General features: G+C 39.7%; 1 protein-coding gene across 1 annotated transcript; it reads right to left on the reverse strand.

The window, feature by feature from the left end:
- Position 1: 1 nt before the first annotated feature.
- stx18 (syntaxin 18) lies at positions 2 to 17,375 on the reverse strand. Its single transcript, XM_006784521.3, has 11 exons — positions 17,162 to 17,375; positions 6,999 to 7,066; positions 5,748 to 5,863; positions 5,523 to 5,600; positions 5,335 to 5,401; positions 5,154 to 5,245; positions 3,429 to 3,523; positions 3,057 to 3,115; positions 2,699 to 2,768; positions 2,522 to 2,602; positions 2 to 952 (listed from the first exon to the last, which is right to left on the reverse strand). The coding sequence occupies exons 1-11, from the start codon at positions 17,312 to 17,314 to the stop codon at positions 857 to 859; spliced, it is 975 nt and encodes a 324-aa protein (XP_006784584.2). The 5' UTR covers positions 17,315 to 17,375; the 3' UTR covers positions 2 to 856.
- Between the last annotated feature and the right edge of the window lie 439 nt (positions 17,376 to 17,814).

Here is a 17,814-nt window from a genome sequence, read left to right on the forward strand (position 1 = left end):
GTCTATGTGCAATCCATTTATGCAAAAGAAGATTTTTATTCATTACTTTGAGAGCAAGTCATGTCAGAGCTGCTGAAAACTCCCTCGGCACAGAAAATAAACACACTTAAAAGTTCCAGTTGCTCTTGAGCTGACATCAAAGGAAAAAAATGTTCAAAGCATTTTAATGCTGTCACTGGAATCTGGGTTAATCATTATAAACAGATTAACAGAAACATCAGAAGTCAACAGCTACTTTCTCCTTAGCTGACACGAACCAAGGCAGGCAGCGGCTTTAGCTGCCTTTGATGTTATCTGCAAACCCATATAGATACGAATTATAAAAATTGTTTTATATCATGAAATATCATCATGAATTAATGAGAGAAGGTACACATTAAATTTGCTATAAATTAATTGAGAATCATTTGCTTTTACTTGAATGTATCTGATGTGCCAGTACAGTTCATTCGGCTCCAATCTGCAAACCATTTTGAGCATTTAGAGTAATTTATTTTACATAAAGAACAAATCTTTTTGAATACATGGGACTGTGTTGTCAAGATGCAAATACGCTCTAGTGCATAAAACAGTTTCAGAAGAGATTCACAGGGATCGAAATCCAGTCAAACCATTGTTACTCATGGCTGAGAAAGGCAAGATGTTAAAATACAAGTGCATTTTTATATTAAAGCTACCCTGGATAGAATCAGGGAAGAATTAAGTGCCATTTAAACATGAGGACATAATCTCACGTTCAGTCTTGCTGTTGCCATCACTTCACTTCTCAGTTAGTTGTACAATCACTTCTGAGATAGGCATTGTGTATCAGCTTCAGGCAGTTTCTTGTTGTCCAGAGTCCATTTGGGCAGTCGTGTTAACTGTCAAACCAGTCCAGGAAGAGAAGAGAAAAAGAGCACATAACGAGGAAAAAGAGGATCCATACCCTAAATCCAGCGTTGTTTTTGATAGCCTTAAAAAGAAGTAAACACAATGACATTTTACTGAGTGGAAATATAAGTCACATATATACTCACCGGTACACCTGTTCAACTGGTTGTCAATATAAATACCTAATTAGCCAATCACATTGCAGCAGCTCAATGTATTTAGACATGCAGAAGACCTGCTGAAGTTCAAGCTGAGCATCAGAATGGGGGAAAAAAAAGTGATTTAAGTGACTTTGAACGTGGCGTGGTTGTTGATATCACTGTCCAGTGAATGGCAGTTCTCTAGGCCAAAATGCCTTGTTCATGCCAGAGGTCCAAAGAGAATGGTCAGACTGCTGTGAGCCAAAAAGAAGGCAATAACAACACAAATGACCACTTGTTACAACCAAGGTATGCAAAAGAGCATCTCTGAACATATGTTCTTGAAGCAGATGCACTACAGCAGCATAACATCACATCACATCACGTTCCACTCTTGTCAGATAAGATTAGGCTTAAAACTTTCCTTTTTGCTAAAGCATATAGTTAGGGCTGGACCAGGTGACCCTGAATCCTCCCTTAGTTATGCTGCAATAGACGTAGACTGCCGGGGGATTCCCATGATGCATTGAGTTTTTCCTTTCCAGTCACCTTTCTCACTCACTATGTGTTAATAGACCTCTCTGCTTTGAATCATATCTGTTATTAACCTCTGTCTCTCTTCCACAGCATGTCTTTTATCCTGTCTTCCTTCTCTCACCCCAACCGGTCGCAGCAGATGGCCGCCCCTCCCTGAGCCTGGTTCTGCCAGAGGTTTCTTCCTGTTAAAAGGGAGTTTTTCCTTCCCACTGTCGCCAAAGTGCTTGCTCATAGGGGGTCATATGATTGTTGGGTTTTTCTCTGTATCTATGAAGCGCCTTGAGGCGACTTTTGTTGTGATTTGGCGCTATATAAATAAAATTGAATTGAATTGAATAGATAAGAACAGGAAACCGATGCTACAACTCACCAACATTGTAGAACAGTAAATTGGTCAAATTTGGCCTGGTCTGAAAATTATTGATGTCTGCTGCAACATGAAAGCATGGATTCACCCTGCCTTGTATCAACACTTCAAGGCAGTTCAGTGCTGGTGGTGTAATATTGTGCAAGAATTTCTTGGCACACTTTGAGTCCCTTAGTGCCAACTGAGGATTATTTAAATGCCAAACCCTACCTGAATATGGTTACCAAACAAGCTCATCCACAGTCCACAGAGTACCTATCCTCTGATGGCTGCTTCCAAATCATCTCAAACTGGTTTCTCAAATATGAAAACAGGATCTGGTGACCTCCACAGTCACCAACAGAGCACTTTAAGATGTGAAACAGGAGCATCACATCATGGATGTGGAGCTGATAAATGTGCCGCATGTGTGTGACACTATCATGTGAACATGAAACAAAATCTTAGAGGTTTTTTTTAGCACCTTGTTGAGTCTGTTGAAATTAAAGCAGTTCTGAAGGTAAAAGGGGGTCTAACACCCAGGTGTATCTAATAAAGTGACCGGAGAATGTACAGCCAATATATGTGATGCAGATGTGTGTTTTTCCCCCAGTGCAGTAAAAGGTACCTCTCGTATATCCTCATTGCCTTCTTTGACGTTCTCTGTAGCACCAACGACGAGCTGATGAATGTTGTCTATTTCTGCTTCCTGTCATGGAGAATAAGATGGACAATAAGTCTGTGTACAACAATGCACCGTGCACTTAACAGACTGCCTGTGTGAAACCGAAGGAACCCAGCTCACTTGTTGCAGGACTTTCTCAGCAAAGATTTCTTGAAGTCGTGAGATCTCTACCACCTTCCCTTCGATTTGCCTGGTGGGTACAAAACACTCGCATGAAGCATCCAATGAAAATAATGTGGCTAGCATATATAAGCCTTTCCAGATGATGTTAGGGGAACATTTAGTGTTTAGTGATTTTTATCACAAGTGTTTCAGATCCATGTCATTTAGTTTTATTAGCCACCAGAGGACTAATCTGCAAACACTCAAATCTTTGGGTAATTTTAATCCTGTCTTGATCAACATCTAACATTTCAGCCATGGTGTTTAAAACAGACTTATCAAAAACAGAAGGGAACATACACAGATGGAGACTCACCTCACTTCATCCACCAGGCTGTTCATCTCACTGATCAACCTCTGGTTTTCCTTCTCAAACTAGACATAAACACAGTACTGAATAAATATGTATAATGCAGATATCAAATGCTAATTTAGTGTAAATATATCTCCACTTTTATTTGCCTTATCAGACAATCCCTGTAAGCTGCTTTTGTGATGACAAATAACAATCCAAATTAGTCTGACATTTGCTGCTCTAAATCTTTAACCCTTCAAACCTCTGGCAAAAATCAACAACGAGTTGTCCCTGTGCACCGACACGCTGTCAAAGTACAACATTAACGTTTGAATCATGCAGATCTATTCATTCATTATTCTGTATACATAAATATTTTCTAAGGTGTCACACCATCTGAATTTCCTCTGGAGAGAGCTCATCTTCCACTCGGCTCTCCTCCCATAGGTTTACAGGGTTGTCCTGGACCTCTGATGATGCAGTCTTCTCTAAAGGGCGAAAGACAAAAGACTTTTAAAGACAACTTTAGACGTGTTACAATAAGAAACCTCTCTGAAAATATAACCTTGAGCAGTTGAGCAGATGGAGTTTTTTAAATGGAATATCCTCAGTTTATTATTTATTCCATACTCCTTTATTGCCTTTGGTAAGCTATTCCAACATTCAGTAACTTATTTTTTAGAGTGAGTGTGTTGTGAGTCCAGATGAGCTTTGAAATTGGTTCAACTGCCTTCAGGAAGCAGTCTCTTAAAGCAGTTTTCACGTTCAAGTACAAATCAAGTTGACAAGATTATAATAATAAATGTCCTTTTTGACAACTGTAATTATAACTAGGGATAGGTACCAGTATCCGATGCCATTATGGCACTGGTTCTGACATTAACAGTAGTAACCAGACTGAAAAGCAGCGCATATTTCGGTGCTTTATTTCGGTGGGTTTTTTTTTTCCTGAGATGTCATACACTTTGGATTCTAGCCAATCATTTTACCTTTGCAAGGATAGTAGGCGGGCCCAGGTACGTACGTTCTTTTCAAGCTACAGATTAAAAATGCCCAAGGCGAAGCTGTCAAAAAAGTCTGGCTGTACTTCACAGCAAAAGATGCAAACTCAGCAGCCTGCAACAAGTGCTTTAAGGTGATACTGTGATACTGTGCAAAGGAGGTAACACCTTGAATCTGACGACCAACCTGGCGACGCATAGCGTTTTTTTAAAAGCCGAGAAATGCACAGAGTTAGCAACATCCCCCAAAAACCCGAAGAGTAGAGTCCTGGCCCCTAGACCTGCCAGTGTAGCAGAAATGATGACGGATGATGATGGCAGCAGCAGCCGTTCTTCTCTGGGTCAGTAGCTTAATGTTGTTCGTGTGTAATTTACGTTGAGTAGGCTAACCACGTTATTAAATTAATGCATGTAAGGTGAACTAGCAAACACCGTCGTAGTTACATGCGGCTGTCTTCTTGTTTGATGGCAGATGCCATTTACCCTGGCCAAAAAGGCTAAAATGACCAAAGAAAAAGTGGAAAACAGCTAAACATGAGAGGTTTTTGGACAAAGTTTGTGTTTTTTCCATTGTTTAAGCACTGCTTCCAGCCAAGAGTGATACCATATATGCCCCATAGCTGCAGAAAAGGCTAACATTGTTATCTTTTTCTTTTTTTTTTTTTTTTTAATCATTTTTGGACAAAGTTTGTGTTCTCCATTCTTTATGCACCAGTTCGAGCACCGTTTAAGCACCGGCACCGTTTCAAAAGTACTGGTTTGGCACTGGTATCGGATAAAACCTAAACGATACCCATCCCTAATTATAGCATTTAATACATTTAACTGATCCAAATAGTGCTACATATTGCTTCCTGTCTGCCAATGTTGGCTATGGATGATGATATGAATAATACTCATACTTAACTCAATCTTAACTGAGCTCACAAAGAATCATCATCATGTGCAATGACACTGTGATAAGACACCATGACATTATATATATATATAAAAAAAAAAAAAGCTGAAATATATAAGATCACAAAAAAAGTAGAAAAAGAAAGCATAATTTGGAGTCAGGTAAGTTCTAATAAAATGCAGCAGGGCTTGTCGTGTCAGGCTTTGCATGTTGACTTACCAGAACTTCCCTCCTTAACGGTGTCCTCCTCTGTGGGCTCCACTTCCACTTTTTTCTCCACTGGACTGTGATGCTCTGGTATCAGTCTTGATCTGTGACCACAGAACACAATATTACGTGAATCACAAGCAGTTTAAAAATGATGAGTGACAACAGGTCAGTGAGGAATGCAAATACTCACAGCCTCTTCTTGTCCACCATTCTCTTGACTCGAATTGCTCTCTGCTCAGAGTACAGCTTGCATACACCTTAAAACCAAAGATGCAAGGTATGACCAAATTGTGTCAGATGCATTATGAAACAATTATGAACTAGTAAAACAGGTAACAGAGGACTCACTAGAAGTTCAGTAATTAGCTACAAACTCACCTTTTAGGTATGTTTCAATGAGGTCTAGCACCGCTCCCCTGTGCTCCTTTATCTGAGCTGACATCACCTGTTTTTTAGCTGAGATGACAACAATAATACATTTACAGTCAAGACTTCCTGACTTGGAAAGCATGCAGTATGAACAAGACCATATCAGCATTTCCAGATATGTTATGTTTAAATTTCCATTTAAGTTGATTTGTTGCACAGAAATAAAAGACACACCTTCATTGCGTAGCTGCTTGATGGCTTCAGAGCAGGTTCTCATAAAGATCTGAGCATCCTGGTCGATCTGGTCACGGTCATTGTCTGTCATGCGGGAAAGGTCCGATGAAATGAGACTGTAAAACACACACCAGAGCACTGAGAGTGAGCTTGAAGACTTTTACAAACAACATATTTAGTTTTACACCGACAGACATGCCGTAATGTGAATAGTTTCAAGTTGAGAAAGCACTTGTCCAAATACTCCTTCCCTCATTTCCATGCGCAGCTTTAAACAGTGTACTCCAAATTTGTCCTAAGTGAGCATCATGTTAAGCATCCCATCATGCAATGCACACTTTGCGGGGAGAAACCTAAGGAAGCAAGGCAGTAAGCAAGCTAAAGTTTGTATTTTGCTTTAGCTAGGTGTTTTAAACTTTAAAAAGTAAACATGACAATCCACATTTGAGTCTTTTCCCTTTATATTATTAGTTTGTGGGTGGCTGTCCAGGAAATAGAGATGTCACTTGACAACAAATAATTGATAATAATTACAAGATTTGAAGCTGAACAAGCCATCCATTGAAGGACTTTAGTTTCATTACCATTACATCATGTTATAAAATAACATGATGTAATTTTATAACATCAGTGTAAATAAATCAGTTATCAACTATAGGCCACAATTACTCTGAGGACTAAGAGGTTAACAGGAAATCTGGACGATAGTAACAGCTATGGGAAAAGCTGAATGTATATAAGACCTGCAAACATATCAGCGGACAGTCCCATCACTAAATACTACCACACTCAACCCACTGACATGTCTAATGTTTAGTTAATGTTTTCTTTTGAGGTTTCATCAACAACTCGTTCCCAACAGTGGCTACTAACACACACACACACGCACACACGCGCACGCACACACACACACAAAACGCAAAGGGGCCTTGGAGAGAGGAAGGCCTGGATTAGTCCCTGGGTGTGATTTGCTCTACACTTGGTTGCAGCTCAATTATTCCAGACAATTAGACTGGAGTCTGCCTCTACAGACCACCCGACTCGCTGTTGACCTTGTGCCAGCAGGCAGCCCCTGTAGCGCGCGCACAGACACACACACACGCTGAAAATAACCCTGACTCCTGACCTTCTCTGAATTTTGTCAGAATTAAAGCGTTTGTGCCCTCATCAGCTTTCCCTGCAGCCTTGAAGGGTTTTGCCGTTGCTGTTGTTGATTGTGGTGGATTACTGTGACTGTTTGGAGAAGCTTACCTTCCGGCGCTCACATAATCTTTTCTGTGCTGTAGCAGAAAGTCTTTGAGCTTGGTGATGTTCGTGATCTGCCAAGATAAAGTGAGAAGTAGCATTACTCGACCTCATCACCGTCTTTAAATACGCAGTTGCACCTTCAAATATGTTAATTTCGGTCAATATTGTTTTTTTTTCTTTTTCTTTCAGACATGTATGAGGAAACTATTTTCTCCCAGCTACATTCCAACAGAGCCAGAGTAAATGCATAATTTTACATTTATTGGAAGTGACAGGAAACCAGTGTCCTTCTATCTCTGTGAATTCTCAATATTTACTTATGACAATTCATCAACTCCAGGACATACAAAAATCAAACCAGCAATTTGCCCGTCAAAGAGCTCTCATAAATAAAACCAAGGGCTTACAGAGCATACAGAGCACTGACAGAGCCATTTCCAATAAGCTTTAAATTTATGATCTGTTGCTATTTATCACAGAGAGAAAGTCCAGGAGTGTGTGTGTGTGCAAAGGGAAACCAGAGGAAACTTGGTTCAATCCAATATTTGCTCGTGTAATTCAGTCAAATATTAAAAAAGACCAAATTGCTTCCCTGTCCACAGACTTCTGCTGGCAGGCTACAAAAGGGTGTGGAAGCACACACAGCAGGCTCTGTTGGATCCACAAGAAGACAGAACTGAGACAGGCGCAGGACTGAAAAATGACACAATGAGTTTGACTGTGACAGCGAGCACAGAGCGTGGGGGATTATTTTGATAGCATAACGACGCTGTCTTCAGCCTTCACTTTTTCACCCTAACAGCCTCAATTATCAAATTGCTTTGGCTGTAAAGAGTAACCTGGCACCAGTCGTCTAATAATGTCTCTAAACATTCATTCCTAGCGTCACAGTGACTTAAAGCGGTGTTTTATTTGAGCTGACGTTTGAAAAATGACTCGTTTGTCAGGGCAGAAAGAAGGTGTTGTGATAAACAGAGCCGAGCAATTTGTTAGAAACCTAGAAGTCCTTCTCTGGTTTAGAGGGTGACGTACGACACTGCTGTGGGGGGCATGCTAACGCAGTCAAGGACAAGGCAGGCTGACCCCCGCTAATAATACAATTATTTGTGAGGTCAGGAGTTAATTGATGTTCAGTGCAGTTGAGCTTGGAGGGTTCAGGGAGAACAGAACCGTACTTATAGTTTAAAGTCATTCAGATCAGCATTAGTTACTAGTTTAGAGCCTATTCAAAACATGCCTGCTTGAAATTGGCTCCAGTAAATCTCAAGTTTTACTGTTGCAGCATTCTCAATCAATCACTGACCAACCATAATTATGACTGTACACACTTAAAGTCTAGAAAATATCGCATGGGAGCAGACGGCAACAATGACGACAAAGTTTGGGTGAGCATCATCGTGTCATGTGACATTTTATGATGCAACTCATTAAGTATTATATCTGTAATCAAACATTAATGTTACACCATAAATGTATATTATTTTAATATATTCTTCATTTGACATGATTATAATGTCTAAATATGACATCTAAAAATGTTTTTAATATTATTACAACCACTCTGTTCGGTAAATTTAACAGTATCTTGACTACCAAACAAAAGACCTATGATTAAAACACAGGGGTTTGTCAGTTATCACAATAATCACAGACCTTTTTTCAGATGCCTGATCAGAATAATATTGGAGCACAACTTCAAAAGGACTCCTGTGACACTGTTATATTAATGTGCATATGTAACAGTCGGCGCTTCCCTTAACTGACAAATCAGTGCTTTCACTTGACTTAAAATCCTTAACACATTCTGAATTTACCTCATCTCTGGAGTTAACACAGTTAATATGACCACTGTTAAAACAAATACAAAAAATACAATATAAAATGGCCCACGACAATGTTAAGACGATGCATGGAGAGGAAAGAGTTGGTAAAAATCCCTTTTCAGGCAACTACTACAAACAGAATACACTCAGTACCTTGACAATTGTAGTATATAATGCTTAAGTGAGGACAGGACGATGTCTTGTTAATAGCTGCTGGTATAGCTGTACTGGCATAATAAGCCATTTGCAATGCACCACACTGTTGACTGTGTTTCTGAAACATTCCCACACTGTAGAGGTTCATGAGCAATCCTTCCAGCTTGCTGTTTGGAGGGTATTAATTGGACACAGCCATCTTTGCAACACAGTCTTATTGCAACCATTTAGATGAATTATATTAATGACATGAAGTAGCACGTAGAGTCACGGACTGCTCTTTGAAGTTAATCAAACACATGCAAAGAATCCTTCATATAATTAAAATCTAGCATGTCAGTGAATAAGACTGGTTATCATTGTAACAACCTTTATAAGTTTTTTATAGCTTTAAACTGCAAACAAGCTTGGAAACAGCATCTTACAGCAAAAATTGGACTGTTTGGTTTTTGGTTTTGTTTTTTTAATTAAAAGTTGCTTTGTGTTGTTGCTACAACATTTCAACTCGTTCGTTGTGGTTTAGAGTCTTTTGGTATGATTTTGTGAGGAACAAATAAAGTGAAATGTTATGTCTAAGTTCCTAAATGAAGCACAGAGATATTTATGTAATCTAGAGTTGAAATTAGAAAATATAAACTCCTCCACACCAAGAATGATTTGTCTTGTCTTTACTATAAACTGTTTCCTTCTTGCAATTAACACTCAGTTTCAGCTTTGTACAAAGTTTATCTGACTACAAACCTCTACTCGTGGTACTACACCCTTTTCACCAGCAGGCAGTGCTAAGCCCAAAGCACTGGAACACAGTGGAAGGTCTGTGTGTGTGTGTGTGTGTGTGTGTGTGTGTGTGTGTGTGTGTGTGTGTGTGTCTGTTAGAGTGTGTTGTGGGGGTGCTGGGGAGTGTCAAAGACTGCTGCTCTGGGGGTTGAGCTGCCTCCTGTGTGTATACATTGGAGCTTGGATTCCCAGCACAACCTCAAGGGTTTGCAGGGGGTCAGAGGGATCAATTGCTCTTGTAACGTAAGACCTTAAAGAGCAAGTAATTCCTGAACAATGAGGAAGGGGGTGGCCTTGTGCATGCGGCTCACCACATATGTGTATGCATAGGTACGCGTGAGCGTGTGTGTGAGTGTAACGTGTAGCTGCCGCAGGTGTGTGTGAGGCAGAGTTTGCAGGGAAGGCAAGAGGAGACAGTCTGCCGGGCTATATCTAATCTCGTCATCATCAAAGACCCCCACTTTACCTCCTCACTTTCTCCTTCCCCTTGGTTCCCTCCAGCTCTGACTGAGCCCAAACAAACCATCAGGGGGGATTATTATGAGGAAGAAAAGAGAAAAGGCTTAGCTAGCAGATTTTCTAAAGAGCCTGGATAGCTCTTTGTTTTGTTTAATCCAGGTAACTGACAGAATTTGATGATGACTGCCCTGCTTTGGTTCAAGTCCCTGTGTGTCCTGACTGTGGGCTATCCATACTGACGCCACGTTATGTTGTGTTTAGGAATGTGGCCCTGATGCAGAGAGGATGCTTCAGAGGAGAACGCTGAGCCACATGTTGACTCTATTATCATGTTTATGTCTGACTCTCTAATGGGCTGAGTTTTGTCTTCTCATGTCTATTCACAGTTAGGAAGCTTTAGCCAGCTCTATAAACAAACGAGGAGTAATCAAAGAAAGCTTTTAAGAATATTTACCAACTGGGTCCTCGACCCTTTTGATATGTGCTAAAGTTGTATTAATCTGTCACGAGTTTAACCGGCCAATTCACTTCGATACAAAGATGTGGAAAGCAGCGCTTGCATGCAGTCTCGGTGCTTCTTCATCTACCATCACACAGGTCAGATCAAGGATGGATTTGAAAAGTTACAGAGAGTCTGAATCATATATTAGAGATTTTCAAATACTGAGGAATATCAGCCAATGTATAGTCTGCAGTAAAGAGTACAAAGCTGAAATGACCACATTACCGCTATTGTATTTTACAACTGTGTCACATTTCTCCCCTTCAAGACAGATGGAAAGCATTCAGCAATCATCTCTGTTCAATCACAACTTGTAACGGTCCTGCTGCTGGAGCTTAGTGAGACGGACTGAGTCAGTGGCAAAACTATTGAGGAAGGTTTACAGCCTGCCTAAACCGATTTCAAGCATGCATTCAAAGCCATCATATCTTAATAATCAATTTCATATGAAACAGATGTGAAGGGCGGGGCTGTAACGTTTCACTAAAACACAAATGGACAACACGGGACAAAAAATTAATTAATAAACAAAAGGCAAAGCTGGCAGCTGAAGAGAATGTGACGTTAAACATGTGAGATAAACAGAACTGTTTTTAAAAAAGGACACCACATAATATAATAGATACATACAGTATCTACCATTAGATTCAAAATATTGTTGTGTAAGTATTTGTATTTATTGATATTCCTTAGAGAGTATACTTAATCACGTTTTGTGATTATTTCAGCATATTTTTGAATTATAAGACCATCTCTCTTTTGTTTACTTAAGTCCGGTCAAGTTGCCTTGGTTGGACTGACGCAAACCTGTGTCTGTTTTTCAGAACTGCCAAAATATTATCACAGCGAACTGGAATTATGGTTTGCAAGGCCACGTGTTTGTTTCAGCCCAGGAGGAAATCTTATATTACACTTTATTAATGTTCAATATTCATATACAGTATAATGCAAACAGTGCTGCACACAGTGGGTCATAGAAGAGTAAGAAACATACTGTCCACATTGCCATCCCCCTGGTGAAACAAGTAAATAAAAGAAAGCTCACCCCTGCTTAGGACAGCAGGATACACAGGCAGAAATCCTGACAACAAAAGGAAATAAATCAGCAAAATCACTAGCTCTATAACCTAGATGGACTTAATGTGCATCTCCTGCCAACCTGGTATCAGTTGTCATGGTCATTATAATAACTAAGTTTTTCCCCCTGCATACAGTAGCACTGAAAACACCTAAAAAGTACCAGAAATGTAATTTACCCATGTAAGTGACACTGCAACTTTCCTTCAGTGTATTATACATCACTGAAGTGATATAATTCACTTCCAAAAAAGAACCAAAAACAAAACCACTTGAGTTAAAATTTCGTTTCAAAAACACGAGCAAGAAAAAGACATAATCTATAAAGACAGAAAACACTTGAATGATTTAATAAAGCAAAATAATTTGAGAAGTGCATGGAAAATCCAGACGTTTGATCGGAGTCAGATTCTCACAGTACTGGAAAACTCAAACCTACTTGAGTCTTTACCTCTAAGACAGTAAACAAACTTGTTTTTTGACCTTTGCTTTAAAAACAAAACTGAAACAGTGTCATCTGCTTTAGTTTTATTTTGTGCATTCAGTATCAATGTGAAATGACAACAAATAATGAATACCCCATGACTTATTTCCACATTTTATCCTGTAACAAAAGGCCCACTTGTATTCTTTATAGTTGTCATTTGCTTAAACAGATAAGTACACATCTGTTGTAGTTTCATGGCTCGGATTTTAGTGTTAAGAGTGGTGAATGCAGTCTGCTGTCATTAGTATTGGGAAATCGCAACATTTGCCTAATGATAATGCTGTAAGACAGTATTTAAAGTATCCACAGCTGCTGCTTGTTCATCTCTAACAATCGTGTCTACAAAAAGCAATGACTGCCTCATGACTTAGAGCTTGTCATGCATCTGTAAAACTGCTTTTAACCACTTTTTGCTCATTAGTTTCATTTTCATGAGTCCTTCCAAAACCTTTTGTTGCGTGCAGTAAAACAAAGATCACGATCCTGCTCAGGGCTGACAGCAGATGCCTCAAAATTCAATTTGCCTGGCTTTCATGGGAAAACAGTGCAGAGATTAGGCCAACTGGTAAAAGAGACCATTTAGCAGCACTGTTCATCTGAGCGTGATCCCTGCAAATCGCTCAGCATAGACTTGGCTTAGGCAGCTGTATGCGACCGCGTTTTACCTTTTCGTGTTGTACTTTGGTAACGTGATGAGCAGAAGCATAATATAAAATTACTGCCTGCAAACTTGCAAAATGTGGCTAAATAAGGCACTACCATTGCTTTAGTACATATTATGTACAATATTAATTCTTTTATTTTTCACTGATCTGGCTTTTGGGCTTTTTAACATCCCTATGATAAATGTTTTACCTTTTTTTGACTGCCAATTACTTTTACTTCTAGAAAGACTGTGTGGAGGGGGGGAGGCCATACTTGTGCACCACATTCCCTAAACAACTCATAAATGTCATGTAACATCTGCTGCTGTGGCTGTACACCATCTGTATGTGATCCGTTAAGCACAAGAAGAAATGTGCAAATTCATTCCAGTTTCATCTGAAGCAAAACACCCACAGGCTCTTAAACACATCTCTAACGATTATTTCAACTTTGATCTGCGACTCTGACCTTTGCAAGTTCACTGATCCTCTTTAACGTCCCGGTGTGATACAAGGTGATAATTTTAACTTCACTTTCACAACGGTTTAGCTTGATTTAGTTTATAACATCTCAAACATAAAATGAAATTTCAATTTTTAAAAAAAAGAAAACACACTGGAGTTGGAAACTTAACCATCGTCGAAAAAATTCAGACTAAATGTTACGAAAATACTAGAGCATACCATTTCACTGTAAAGTTTTTACAGCGAAGAGCCCCTCTAACAACACAACATAATTTTAAGAGCTGGCCCACTTTTCAGTGTTTCAAAGAAAACAGTGTGAGAAGGAGCCAATTTTGGAATACCAATACTGAAGGCAGAGTGGGGAGCCAAGCGCTATTTTCTACACCCAATTTGACAATTTTAGAGTGACCTTCCCCATTTAAACTCGAGAAGGGTAGCATGCTGCGGAGAGCGACGAGGTGAGCGGTGAAACAGAGATCACAGTGCCCAAAACCAACCCCTATGAGGTAAAAGATTCCCCTTACCAAACCCCACCCTGCAAACACTGGCCCTCTTATTAGTCAATCAAACCCTTCTTGAATTGACTTGAAAGTAGCTACATTTCCTTTCTCATTGTGTTGACTTTTGAGTGGAAAAAGAAAAAAGTCTCAGAGGTCCACTGTGTATTTGTCAACTTTGATGTTTTCTTTCTATTTTTGCGAAGCTTCAATGGGAATTTAGGAGGGAGAGTTAGCGGGAGAGTTATGCATGTCTTGAAGGGCACCCACATCTGTTGTGCATTAGGTGCCGGCCGTCAACATTGTTACTGGGGACCTAATTTAATATTTTCTCTGTTTTGATCTTCCACCTTTAATCACTGGCTCTTGGGAGGATCAGCTTTCCCCAGAAATTGTTTGAGAGCCAAAAGAAAATGTTATTGCAGCATGTTTATGGAATCATACATGGGAAGAGGCGACCTGCATAAAAATTACTGCCTATGTGATGCCGAATAGAGACAGAAAAGGATAGCTGAGCCGGGGAGACGTGGGTGAAAACCGCGACATAACTGTAAGCAGTCAGGACATTCCAAGCTCACATTTTCAATTTCGGCAAAAACAGCTTCACTGAGATGGTCGGAGATGATATCTGCAATGCGAAGGAGACAGCAGTAGGGGGGGAGGAGAGCAGGGTGCAGCCACCACAGGATAGGTTTGGGTTTCTCTTGAATAAGCAGCAGTGCCTTTATTAAACCACCATTTCTAATATGAATGTAACAGAACATAACAAAAACCTGGTTGTGCAGAGCTGCAGCAAATGGGCTCATGTTTGCCTCGGGCTGATGGCTGAAGACATCGGGTACAACTTAAAGCCCTGACTCCCCTTGGGATACGTAAAGTGGTTCTTCAAGGTACCTTTGAAGAGGTTTGTTTTTGAGATATTTATGTCAGGCCACAGAGTAGCAGTAGACGTACAAGCAACATGTACACTGCTAGATCTTGTACCGTCAACTATAGAGGATGGGTCTGTATTTCAGCGGAAAAAGATTATTTAAGATGTTTTTCATGACATTTCCTGAATCAACACAATGTCTCATAAAATGAGATCTAAAACTGTTTTCCCCAATATATTTAGTCTTATGTGAAATCCTACAAATAAATTTATATTATTATTAGGGGAGATGAAGTCTAAATTCCATTACTGACAGTGTATTAAAAAGCTAGAATTTTTCAGTGAGACCAAGGTCATTTTAACTGGCTATTACCAGAAAACTAAGAAAGGAAGAAAAGAAAACATATGTCTTCAGTTGTGTAGCTGTTCATATTTATATGGTTTCTGAAAAAAATAACCATATCAACTGCTGATCCAAGCATGTAAATTTTTTTCTGAATATCAGTTGCAGGCCTCATGTTGTGGAAAATAAATTGCACAATTTACAATTAAACTGCGATATAAATGAACTGTTCTGGTGAAAAGAAGAGGCTTCACTGAGTTCAATGCTATATATATATATATATATATATATATATATATATATATATTTTATGTGACACTTTTGACCTTTTGATTTTTTTCATGAGAATTTGGTCAAGTATGAGAATATAGACTGGGAGACTGCACACCAGCAGCTATGAAACAACATTTCTGACTTATTTCTCTCCCTATGATGCCCACACCTATCAAACTGTGATAGGAATGTTTTTCATGAAGTGGCATATGCACTTATAATAACTGCATACTCCAACAAATACAGTTATTATAATAATAACCAGGAATTGTAAAACACAGTTGAGCACACATGTAGCAAGCCTGGACATCCCCAGATAACTTTAATGAGTGAATATTGTATCTGTAAAAGTTGTAGGTTACCAAAGCATATACAGGAAAGGGCATAAGATATTTCTGTTGTAAACCCCCCCCCCCAAAAAAAAGCATTTCATTAACATCGATAGGATATTCTTCTTCTTCTTTCAGCTGCCTTTACAAAATGCCATAGCAGATAATTTGCCTCTATTTAATAATAATAATAATAATGGATTGGATTTATATAGCGCTTTTCAAGGCACCCAAAGCGCTTTACAATACCACTATTCATTCACTCTCACATTCATACACTGGTGGAGGCAAGCTACGGTTGTAGCCACAGCTGCCCTGGGGCAGACTGACAGAAGCGAGGCTGCCATATCGCGCCATCGGCCCCTCTGGCCAACACCAGATTTCACCCTATCCCTAGCACCCTCCTTTATCACAAAATCCCTCTGCATGTGCTCCTTCACTACATCCATGAGTCTCCTCTTAGGTATTCCTCTCTTCCTCCTGCCTGGCACCTCCACGTTCAGCATCCTTTGCCTAGTGTATTCTCTTCCGACTGTGCATATACCCAAGCCATCTCATCCTTGCCTATTTAACTTTGCCTCCACGCTGCTCAACCCGAGCTGCCCCTCTGATGTGTTTGTTTCTAATTTCGTCCATCCTGGTGACTCCCAGTGAAGATCTTAACATCTTCAGTTCAGCCTCCGGTCGTTTTTGTCAGTGCCACCACGTCCAAGCCATACATCATAGTAGGTCTAGTCTTGCAAACCTTCTCTTTCCCTCTTGGTGCTATCCTTCTCTCACAAATCACCCCTGACATTGCCTCAACCTTCTTCACCCTGTCTGCAAACTCTTTTTCACACCTCTTATGCATTATCCGTTGCTTTGGATGGTTGACCCCAGATATCTAAACTACTCAAACTTCAGTACCTCTGCTCCTTGCAGCTTCACTGTTACACCTGTGTCCCTCTCATTCACACAAATGTATTCTGTCTTTCTTCTACTGACTTTCATCTTCTCTCAAAGCATACCTGCACATCTCCAGGCTCTATTTCACCTGCTCCCTACTCTCAGTACAGATCTTCAAAGCCTTCAACAAACGATTAACTGGCCACTTATCGTATTAGTCAAAAATCACAACCTTTATATTTCAAATCTCAACGTATCATAATATTATGTATTCTATGACAAATTTTGAATATAATTTGTATATATTCAATATAAATTTAAAAAAATCGAATCCAATTTAAGTTCATGCTGCATTTAGCAAAGTTATAGTCTGCAAATGTTGACAGGCCCGTCTAACCACGAACAGTGCCAACACACCAAAGGAAATATAAGTGGTAAGCATCGTATATGCTCTGTATTTCACTGGCTGCTGTTGCTCATACAAAGTAGTAGTAAGTTTAGAAGCTGCCATTAAACGTAAAGCACTTTGGCCACTGTGCTAGCAGAGTTAGCTAACGCTAGCCTGGATGAACACTCACCACTTCTTTCGCCCTCGGTGAGAAGCCACTCTTCGGTCTGCTTCTCTTGAAAATTTCATCTTTGGTCGAGTCGAAGCCAATCCCTATGGCCTTGTTCCTGGTTTTGACCGTCTTAACGCTGGCTTTGAAAAGTAACGTGATATCAACAGCCATGTCTGAGCAGCTGCAGCCGACTGCTCACCGCTGTAAACAAACTGACACGTCACCCGGTGAGGACGTCATCTTCGTGGGACGCGCTGGATTTCTCTTGTAATACGGGTACGAAAGCGTTACGTAAAGATTTCATCAGTATTTATTTATTATAACTAATATTCACATCATAATAATTGAATTCTGCTACAGTCCGATCGTATATTTAAAGACTGGTCGCTTAGAATCAACTCTTGTAGGGAAAATCTTAAAATATCTTTAATTTTAAAATATATAGTCCTATATTAATATTTTAACTGAAACCTTGAGTCTGAAAGCATTAACTTGAAGCCTTTACTTGTATGTGCCAAATTTCAGCTTTGTTTTAGGCATGTTTTAGGGAGCACAGATATAACAGATAATCCATCACAGATAATCAATTTGTGTGTATCTCTTAGATAATTGCCTCTAAAGGCTCTTGAAGTGATGTCCAGCAGAATGCAGGAGAAGAGAAACACAGTCAG

This window comes from Neolamprologus brichardi, chromosome 5 (assembly GCF_056152115.1).
Source record: "Neolamprologus brichardi isolate AB-2024 chromosome 5, ASM5615211v1, whole genome shotgun sequence".
Lineage (NCBI taxonomy): Eukaryota > Metazoa > Chordata > Actinopteri > Cichliformes > Cichlidae > Neolamprologus > Neolamprologus brichardi.

Excerpts from the sequence above, each read along its gene's own strand:
- stx18 (XM_006784521.3), bottom strand. The coding sequence starts at position 17,314 with ATGGCTGTTGATATCACGTTACTTTTCAAAGCCAGCGTTAAGACGGTC. Across the intron at positions 5,601-5,747 it reads CAAGCAGCTACGCAATGAAG|CTAAAAAACAGGTGATGTCA; the intron begins GTGTGTCTTTTA and ends TTGTCATCTCAG. Across the intron at positions 953-2,521 it reads GCAATGAGGATATACGAGAG|GCTATCAAAAACAACGCTGG; the intron begins GTACCTTTTACT and ends CTTCTTTTTAAG.